This window comes from Oreochromis niloticus, linkage group LG19 (assembly GCF_001858045.2).
Source record: "Oreochromis niloticus isolate F11D_XX linkage group LG19, O_niloticus_UMD_NMBU, whole genome shotgun sequence".
NCBI lineage: Eukaryota > Metazoa > Chordata > Actinopteri > Cichliformes > Cichlidae > Oreochromis > Oreochromis niloticus.
Window position 1 is genome coordinate 13,560,400 of NC_031983.2, and position 9,920 is coordinate 13,570,319.

At 40.7% G+C, this 9,920-nt stretch overlaps 2 protein-coding genes across 3 annotated transcripts; both read right to left on the minus strand.

Moving 5' to 3' along the window:
- Nucleotides 1-323: 323 nt before the first annotated feature.
- On the minus strand, nucleotides 324-2,546 carry LOC100710341 (akirin-2). Of its 2 annotated transcripts, none has more exons than XM_005477113.4 (6): nucleotides 2,354-2,546; nucleotides 1,799-1,978; nucleotides 1,518-1,661; nucleotides 1,279-1,428; nucleotides 1,090-1,161; nucleotides 324-942 (listed from the first exon to the last, which is right to left on the minus strand). In XM_005477113.4, the coding sequence occupies exons 2-6, from the start codon at nucleotides 1,974-1,976 to the stop codon at nucleotides 932-934; spliced, it is 555 nt and encodes a 184-aa protein (XP_005477170.2). In that variant the 5' UTR covers nucleotides 1,977-1,978; nucleotides 2,354-2,546; the 3' UTR covers nucleotides 324-931. The 2 variants fall into 2 exon arrangements, with proteins under 2 accessions (XP_005477170.2, XP_003453275.1); XM_003453227.5 differs by having other exon boundaries at nucleotides 2,312-2,545.
- Nucleotides 2,547-4,784: 2,238 nt separating this feature from the next.
- Nucleotides 4,785-8,245, minus strand: LOC100696119 (cannabinoid receptor type 1B). The gene is made up of 2 exons (XM_005477114.4): nucleotides 7,841-8,245; nucleotides 4,785-7,309 (listed from the first exon to the last, which is right to left on the minus strand). The coding sequence occupies exon 2, from the start codon at nucleotides 7,239-7,241 to the stop codon at nucleotides 5,811-5,813; it is 1,431 nt and encodes a 476-aa protein (XP_005477171.1). The 5' UTR covers nucleotides 7,242-7,309; nucleotides 7,841-8,245; the 3' UTR covers nucleotides 4,785-5,810.
- Nucleotides 8,246-9,920: the final 1,675 nt, after the last annotated feature.

Below are 9,920 nucleotides of genomic sequence, written 5' to 3' on the forward strand. Positions count from 1 at the left end.
GTTGTGCTAAATAAAGTCTTGAAAGCAGCATTATAGTTTTTAACTGAGGTTACAGATGGAGTGAGCTGAAGGACGCTATTCCTATGCAGTTCTATATAATCCAACTTACTTCTGTAATCAAAGCAGTCACCCCTTACTGGACGTGAGAAAGAATGCAGGTTTAAGGCACTTCCATATTGGCCTCCATGTTTCACTTACAGTTTGAGAGGAATTTAAGCACCAAATTCGTAGCAGTCCCAACGCTGTTTATCACAGCACTCGATCACATACATTTACTTGTATTTATTGAGCTATTCCTGATAGAGTTTGATGCATCCAACCAGTTTTCAACTCTTAAAAGATGTTTATTGTTTTTAATAAGTACATTGGTTTCAAAGTGATACCAGCAGAACAAAACTCAATAAATAAAACACTGGTGGTGGGAGGGGGTGGGAGCAAATCAGCCCACTTTATGCTCAGTTTAAAAAGCAGTGAACAAACAGCAAACATACTCTTTCTGTTCAAACTTGCGTTTCTTCCACATTCTTTCAGACCGACCTGCCAACCTTGTGTAAAACTCGACGCCTCCTTTATTGTATTTACATGTAACAAAACAGAAACAAGTGACAAAGCCTGGAATGCTGGGAATCATTACAAAAGTGAGATAACTGTAGATACACGTACAGCTGGAGGAACGTAGGCCACTGGTAGAAATAGGGTCCATTTACATGAGGAAGCACCTAGTTGCTTACAACAGAGTGGTAACAACTGACAACAGCTTCATATAAACCTTTGCCCAAAGACAGATATATGGCACAGTAAGAAAAGTTTCCTTTAAACTAGCTAAACTTAATCTCTTACAATGATGAGTTTTTTTCGCTTCTCTTCCTCGAGATATCACGTGATAGCTTGCAGCGTGGGAAGGCCGTCTTGCAAAATTTCTGTGCCACACTCAGGAAACATCTGGAGAGAAGGGAGGTGGAATATAAATAAAGTAACCAGAAGCCCCAGTTTAAACTTAAAATCGTAGAGTTCAAAGTGAAAGCCGAGGCTTTGTCCTTTACATCGAATGTGGAAATAAGGTGGGATTAAAAATAAAAAGGAACTCACAACTTGCAGGTTGCTCCCCAAATCGTCGCATTAACTGATCGTGTGTGAACTTCACAAAGGTGTCGTATTGTTCTGAAATCAAAATCAGTTAAAACCTTTTACTTCACAACTACTATTTGTTACTTGTGGAAAATACTTGGCTAACATTTGCTGGTTCTGTTTTTAAACACATCAGCACTGGGTACCAACCGGCCAACTTTGAAGTCATGGTCTCCTCGTATTCCTCCCGAACCTTCTCTTCCCTTTCTTTCAGCAGGCGTTCGCAGATCATTCCAACTTGTCTGAGGGTGAATAATGGTTGTTCTTTTCTAGATGGAGAGACACCTCCAGAGGATGTTCCTGTATAAATAAATAACAATCAAACCTTAAAACCACACTGTAGAATGGGCTTTATGATTATTTGAGCTTAACCGTGCGCTTTTACCTACCAGCCATGCTGGAAGCATTCATAGTAGACGACTGGGATGGGGATTCTGGCGAATAGCAGCACTCTGACTGTTGGTAGCCTCCATCTATATGCTTTCTCTTTTGAATGCGTTTGTACTCCTGTTTGATGCTGTTGAGGATTTGTTCTAGGGGGGTAAACAGACAAGCAGGGCGTCCATTAGTAACAGCTGTCATGTTTTCACGTTTGACACAGAGTGACTCAACATGTTGCTGATGCCCCCCTCCAGATAGTAAACAAGCAGGCCAACTTAGCCAGCATTACCTGCACTAAGTCTTGATGAAGACTCCCCAAATGGCGAAGGCTCCATGCTGAGATATTTCCTAGGGGATGAGGATGAGGACGACGGGGACACGGGGATGCATCTTCGTCTTTTGGGGGATGTAGGACTCATGAGCGGATCGAAATCCATGGTCCTCTTCAAAGTGGCTCCACACGCCATGACTTCAGTTTGTTAAAAGGGAGAGATTGCACGTAAAAAACACCCAAACAAGGCAATAATAAGGAGATGACATCAACTACTTTGGAGAGCTGTTAACCGAGCCTAATTGTTTACACAACTAGCTAATTGTTAGGTTCAAATCCGTTTCCTTTGTCGACGGATAAAACTACGAGCATACTGCGCAGCTCCGGCTTTAAATGCCTGCTAGCGAACTAGCGTTAGCTACTCCTGCTAGCCGATAATCAAAAAGAAAACAAAGCTAACGTTAGCTGCGGCTGCCGCTGGCATGAGCGTGTGTCCTGGTCTGCTTTTGTATAAAGCTGTTTTTATGTTACCTTCTGGGGAGGGGGGAAATTGGCCTGCTGCGCCGCGCTCACCAGCTCGTGTTGTTGTTAAAGTTGTTTCTCAAAAGTTGAAGTGACGATCAGCCAGCTGCGGGCCAACTGTCTGCTGTTAGATAGGGGGGCTAGCTAGCACAACTCAGCTGCCTGTTTTTGATGCGAGGTTGTCGCTGTCGGCTTCTCTGGTTAGTGACGTCACGTCTAAAAAAAACAATCCCAAAACGCGTTGAATTCTGGATTATGTAGTGAACCATGAAGCGTAAACCAATGACAAAACATGACAGCGCTGCAAAAGTCAAAAAGTATGGGTCATAAACCCCGCCCCCTTCGTGTCAGTTTAATTTAATTGATAATTGATTTAATTTTAGCTTTGAGGAATAAACTTCACATTTGACAGTTTGTTGTGATTCTTTTCTCTCCCCATCCTGTATTTCTACTCTTAATGCTGAATACACTCGTTTGTTTTAATATTGGAGTAAATCTTTAGTAATGTAACTGATGAAAACAGTGCAGAGGCTCAGTTACTATATTATGAAACCTGCAGCTGTTTTACTGACAACGCTGAAGGCAAAATGTCAAAGGCATTACATACAGAGCCTCTGTGCTTTGCCCGAGGATGATGGACATTCCTTCTAACATCATATTATTAATTTCCGTGTGGAGTTGTTCATGTTCTCCTCGTGTTTGCGTGCGTTCTCTCCGGATACACCGGCTTTCTCCCACAGTCCAAAGACATACTGTTAGTGGGGTTAGGTTAGCTGGTGATTCTAAATTTATCCATCAGTGTGAATGTGAATACGAATGATTGTCTCTCTGTGTTAGCCCTGCGACAGACTGGTGATCTGTTCAGCATGCACCCTGTCTCTTGCCCGAAGGTAGGTGGGATAGGCTTCAGCCCCCCGCAAGCAGAAGAGAATGGATGGAACATTTTTTTGTTAAAAAAAAAAAAGGAATAAAATACAGCAGAGTTGCCAAAGCAATAAAAGGCCTTTAAAAAAAAAAAAAAAAAAAAAAAAAAGGATAAAAACATGAAGGATATTACAGGGGGACATGAGTGCCTAAATGAATTAAAGAAATACATAATTAAATAATTAATTACATTTGTCATTAATAAATTAAAATGAGAAAGAATTAATAATCAAATATATAAATAATTAATTACACATCTGTTCATTTCATTAAATTATTTAATCAATTATTTATTTGCATTTTCAATTAACATCACATCTAAACGATTATTTAATGATCTTATTATTGAATTTTTTCAATTCATTTTGGCCCTTGTGGCGCTCCGCACATAGCTTTCTTCTTCAGCGTGTAGAGATAGCTTCACTCACCTGATGTGTACAGCTCTAAGCATGCCTCTGAAGGCAACAGATATTAGTAATTCCATTCTTAATATGCTGATACAGATATCTATAATTGGATTTTAGCATGTTGACTTGGGATTGTCAGTAGTGGAAATGTCATTTCCCAATCCAGCTATCAACAAATGCATTTCACACTTCTCAGCAAATCATTTTGGGACATTCTTGCCTAATTAGCTATTTTTTAGATTACGTGATTTTGTGTATATGTGTTGCTTAAATGCTGACTAATGTGCGTTTGTTTTTTATTGCCATATGTAATTGCGACAGATACCACTATCCGATGATCTAAAAATCTGATATTCCATAGCTTATCTTTTTTACTCTTTCAAACACACAAAAAATCAGATTTACCAACCATTAAATGTATTTATCTATTTACACCTTTACGCCCTGGCCATCTCTGCCAGTTGTTGTGTTTTTGGGGTTCCAAACACTTGTTCCCAACAGGGAAGTTGCAGAGTACCATCTGGTGAGCAAACTATGCAAAGTCAGCACTCAAGAATTTGTTGGTTGCTGTTTCTCAACTTTTTAAAATTGACTAATTGCATCTGTAATATGGGATTGCCACTAGTGAGAATTTAACTATTGACGTCAGCAAATTCTGATGAACTGAGCTGTAAATATCATAACTGGAACTTGTCAGCATTGCATCATGAATGTGGCGACTTGGAATTAGAAAAAGTTGAACTGACATTTTTCTATCAGTATTTTTTGTTTAACTAGATGTCAAACAGTAAAAGTTGAACAAGTAGTAATTTAAGTTACTTACATCAATGGACATTTCAACTAGTAATAAATAAATACGAATGTTAATATTAAAAAGGACGAACAGTCAAAAAGCATCAAATATAGTTAAAATGTGAAGATAATTATCACCACATGAGGGCAGTGTTACACAAAAAGACACATAGGAGTTTATTCTTCTACTAACTCCTAAAAAAGTGCCAAGGGGTCGCAAGCCTAAAGGTTAAAGAAAGGAAAGATGACACTTTCATGACTCTGAAATGTTTATATTAATAGCTTTTGTCTTGTTTCTGAAAAACTAAATATCTTATTTTAAGGCCAATCACACTCAAAACTCACCTTTACTTGTAGAACACGTGACACTCCAATACCCCAGCTAGTGGCATATATTTTTGACTTTGAAAAAGAAAAAAAAGACATATTGTACATGTGTGCAATAAGTTTAAGTACTGATAAGCTGATTTTCACCATTTTATTGAAAAAGATACCAGGCATGTTGACAAAGTTATGATAAAAATAGACAAATTTCACATTTTCGAGCACATTCTTCCACACAGGAATGGGACACAGTGGCACAAAGTATGCTTCACAGGAATATGGCAGTGTAGATTTGTACAAAAGATGCTCTTTTTTTGTAAGCCGATGTGAAAAAAAGCAGCTAAGCAACACTCCCAAAACACCACAGGCTATAGTTTTGATCTGATCAAAAGGCCATTCATATTTCAACACTTTGCTTTTCAAAATAAATAACTAAATAACTAAATAAGGTACTGACAAACTTCACAATATCATGGACTTACAAAATCATCAACAGTCACTTGAAAATTATTAATGAAATGCTTTTACTTACAGCAATGTTCTGTTATTCCAAACTGCTATTTTGTATGAGGATGGATACATTTTCACCTTGCATGACTGCCACAATATTGCCGTATAATGTAATGTGAAAATCTTCAAATGCAGTTTGTCTTTACTGCTAAATCTGTAAAAAAAAAAATTCAGACAACAGCAAAGATAACAAAGCATAGCATTTGCTTTGTAACAGTGGAGAGAAATGCCCTTTTTTCATATACAGCTATAATAATAATTGAAGTATTCTTCATAAAATTGCCATTGTCAGTCAGATAACTCATTTTTCACAGAAATGGGAACATAATGAAATAAGTACAGCCCTCATTAGACTAATCACACTCCACTCTACAGGGATCCAGTTTTATAACATTACAGATTAAAAAACAACAACAAAAACTTGCTTTTAGTTCTGTTTGTCAGTCATTTTGGCACATTTCACAGTCACAGAGGAGTGCACTAGGAGGATGGGGGCTATTCTACACTATCCTGACTTCACAGTTGTCTTGAGCAGATTAGACCGTCTTTTATTAGACCGGCTCTGCAGCAGAAGTGTCAGTCCCTCCAGAAACAGTAACCTGGGCTACTTTAATTCGAGTCTTTGCACAGTTTCCTCCATCTGTCCCCGCCCTGCCTGCTGTTGCTCTCACGCTCTTGATGTTCCAGTCACTCTCAGCGCTGCTGTCCAGAGTCTGTGTTGCTCCCCGGCACATATGGCAAATGTTGAGGAAGGCCCTGCGCAGGTCCTTGCTCCTCATGGCGTAGATCACAGGGTTCACGGTGGAGTTGAGCAGGCAGAGCATGCTGCAAAAGGCAAAAATGGTCTTGATGAAGTCGTTCACCTTCCCAAAGAGGTCGTAAACCATGATGGCTAGGAGTGGACCCCAGCAGATGATGAGGGCCACCAGGATCAAGACCAGGGTTTTAGCCAGACGGAGGTCCATACGGGCTTGGTCAGGCCTCACCGTCTGCACTTTAGCCCCTTCTGCGGTGTAGACAATCACACTTCTCTGAGAGGTGCGGCTTAGCATTCGGACGGCGTGGTGATGAGACTTCCAGAGGATGAACATATAGGCGTAGATGATGAATAAGAGCAAAATGCTCGTCATCCCAATCCAGAACATCAGGTACTTTTGGTCAATTAGAGGGAAAATGTCCGAGCAGACTGACCCAAGACGCTTGCAGTTCCAGCCCAGCAGCGGCAGCAGTGAGATGACGATGGAGATGGTCCACATCATGCTGAATGCAATGACAGCTTTAGTCTTTGTGATGATTCGCTTGTACGCCATAGGCTTGTGGATGGAGACGTAGCGGTCTATTGCAGTGAGAAACAAGCTGCCCACAGAGGCAGTGAAGGAGGCAATAACCCCAGCCAGCTTGAAGAGGAAAATGTTGTGGCTGTCCTTTCGGTGGAGGACATGGAAGTCCAAGAAGCTGTAAACAAAGATGATGCTTCCTATTAGATCAGCCACAGCCAGGCTGCCAATGAAGTGGTAGGAAGGCCGGGATCGAAGGGTCTGGGAGTGCAGGATCACACACAGCACCACGAGGTTCTCCAGAACAGTAAATGTACCCAGAGTGAGTGCCAAGATGGCAACCGCGAGCTGCTGACCGGGAGTGAGGATCATAAAACACTCCATATTGTCTGCTAAGTTCTCTGCGCACTGTGGCGCTCCTCCGCCCTCCAAAGAAGTGGCATTACCCAGCAGCAAGTCTGAGACATTGGTGGGAAAAATGGGAGAGAGGGCGCTGAAAATGACCTCCTTGCTTCCAGAGACAATCCCGGGAAAGGAGCTGCTGATGGGAGCAGAGTGAGTTTTCTCATAGTGGAATCCATTCTTGATCAGCCTCGAGTCAGCTGAGGGGTCGTCGTAGGTAGCATCATTGGAGCCGAAATACTGGACACCTGTTGTTAAGGTGCTCACCGTGGTGCCTGCTATCCTGTGCAAAGCCAGCTTCATGGTTTTTGAGGCTGTAGAGACGCTCAGTGGAGAGGTATGTGAGGTATTAGGAGTGTAGAAGAGCACATCTATGAAGAAAAATGCAATTATTTATTAGAATACTAGAAAGTATCTCTTGTTACATCACATTAAAAAAGTATTCAATACATGAGATAGTGCCAGTGCTTATTAAAGATTAATATAGTGGAAGATGAATTTGTTACTGGGAGTTATTCTGTGTATCAACCAGCTGACTCCACAACAGATGCATCCCAGACAATAGTGGGAAACTGAACAGTTGATGACAAACCTGTGCAGCCTCGGGGGAAATCACTGCATTAAGAATGTAGGACATAGAGGGATTTCTTATTAATTAAAGAAGGTCATTAAGCATCACGATATTTTGCAGCAATCACTGGACTAATTAGACATCAAGGGAGGGACAAGATGAAGAGCGACTGTATGTGTCCGATGGATCATTTACATTGTAATGTCGGTAATGATGGTATCAATTATTAACAGTTTTTCAAAAGGAGAGAGCGCGATAGTAGTGTGGAAGCTACCAGCAGCACTCACAAGAACAAATAAAGAAAACAGAAACTAATGCAAAAAACACTTACCTTGATTTTCTCGCTACAAATATCCAGCACGGATCCATGACGCCAAGAAAATAGAAATAAAAAAAATAGAAATAAAAATAATTCATTTACACTGGGAGTAAACCGGTCTGCTGTTTCTGCCTTCACTCCTGACCAACATTTAAAGTAACTGAAAAACCAAAAACTGGAAGCGAGAGTAAAAGTCTGTTGGTTGTTGTTCTTGTTTTGGTGGTTTACGGGGGAATAATCACGAGCTGACTCCTCGGATACTGCTAGTGTCAAACATACAGTAAAGCCAAGCAGGCAGCCGGTGGGGTGTGTGCGTTTGCCGGAGCAGGCGGTTATAAAGGCTGCGCTTTGTGCGCCTGCTAGTCACGTGATCTGAGGTGTTGGAGCGCAGTGGGAAGCGCATCATCCACGACCAGCATCATCCAATACCTAGGTTATTTACACAGGGATGGAACCCAGCTGTGTTACTGTTGAGTTATTTCATCACACAGCAATGAATTTCAAATACACGCCAAAAGCACCTAGAAAATCCACAGTTTTAGCTCTTTTATTAGAGCCGAAAATCTACAGAAGTCAAAACAAGTGATGTCTGATTTTCTGTTGCTTATAAGATGTGGCGATCTTAAGATTATCAGTAAAAAACAACAACAAACAAACAAAAAAACAAAAACAGCAAAACAGCATTGCCTTTTTGTGAAAAGTATTTGTCCTTTTCTTTTGTCACTGTCATGTTTCAGATCAAATTTTAGTATTAGATAAAATATTACAAACAAAAAGACGCAGTTTTTAAATGATGATGTCATGTCACGTTCGCCGAACGTAAAAGACTGTTTCACATCTCTGTGGAGAAATTTTTGCCCACTGTTCTTTTAAGGATTGTTTTAAATCAGTCACATTGGAGAGGTTTTGAGCACGAATGGCAAAAGCATCTCAATCTGATTTAAGTCCAGACTTAAGGAGGCCAGACTCTTTTTCTTTTCCACTCATAGGTAGACTTGTTGGTTTGTTTTGGATATCCTGCTGCATAACCCCAAGTGCTCTTGAGCTTCGAGGCAGGACGTGACGGGTGGATATTCTCCTTCAGGATTTTCTGGTAGAGAGCAGAATTCATTGCTCAATCAATACAGCAAGTCGTCCAGGTCCCGACGCAGCAAAGCAGCCCGAAGCCATCACAAGCTGTTACCTTGTACCCCAGTGTAGGACAAACAGATACTTCATACCATCATTCCTTTGGCTGTATTCATTTTGTTTTCTTCCTTGTCCTTATTTCTTGTTGATCTGTGCCTTGACATGCAACACTGATTGTGATTATTGTTTAAAAGCTGTAGGTTGTGTGAGTTTGTGAGTAGGTTGTGAGGTTAAGCAGCAAACAGTTTGCCCTTTTTGGGGATTAATAAAGTAACCTGAACCTGAATCTAAAATGTGAGATGGACCTCTGTGTTCTTTTAGGTCAGCAGTGGTTTTTCCTCATGGATGCCTCTTTAATCATGAACTCTGACCTTAACTGAGACAAGTGAGGTTCTTTTGTGACCCCCTGGATGTGCCATTAATGCGCTTTTGGAGTAATTTTGATAGACTGGTCACTCCTGGGAAGGTTCACCGCTGCTCTACGTTTTCCCTATTTGTGTCCCAAAAGCTCATAAAAGACATTTTTTGCAACCCTTTTCAGAATGATCTATGACAATCTCTCGGCTGTTTCTTTAGATCATGACGCAATATGTTGCTTTCTGACGTCTCATAGCCAAGCAAATGTGTCAAATACATCAAGGGAGAAGTCTGGAGGAAGTTCTGGTTCTAGGAAGTTCTCTTCATCCATGAGCATTTCTTCTCTCCTTTTCTTATGAAAAGGAAAGCTGTGAAGACAACACTTCTTCTCATCTTACATTTGGAAATCAATTACAGTGTTGCATGCGATTTTAATGGTGTGTAAGTGAGGGCATTTATGGGATTTATGGCCTGCGGTAGAAGTATTTGTGGTGGTTTTTAAAATTTAATGACCGCTCTTGCTTTTCTTTATGTACTTGTTGCTGATATGTGTGAAACGTAGTTTTTGTTTTTTGGGTTTGAGCACACGACCCTCTTATTGTTGTCT

Bases quoted from the DNA above. Each gene is read 5' to 3' on its own strand.
- LOC100710341 (XM_005477113.4), bottom strand. From the start codon at position 1,976: ATGGCGTGTGGAGCCACTTTGAAGAGGACCATGGATTTCGATCCGCTC. The intron at 1,662-1,798 runs GTAATGCTGGCT...TTACCCCCCTAG, and splicing joins TTCATCAAGACTTAGTGCAG to AACAAATCCTCAACAGCATC. The intron at 1,162-1,278 runs GTTGGTACCCAG...TTTTGATTTCAG, and splicing joins CATGACTTCAAAGTTGGCCG to AACAATACGACACCTTTGTG.
- LOC100696119 (XM_005477114.4), bottom strand. From the start codon at position 7,241: ATGAAGCTGGCTTTGCACAGGATAGCAGGCACCACGGTGAGCACCTTA.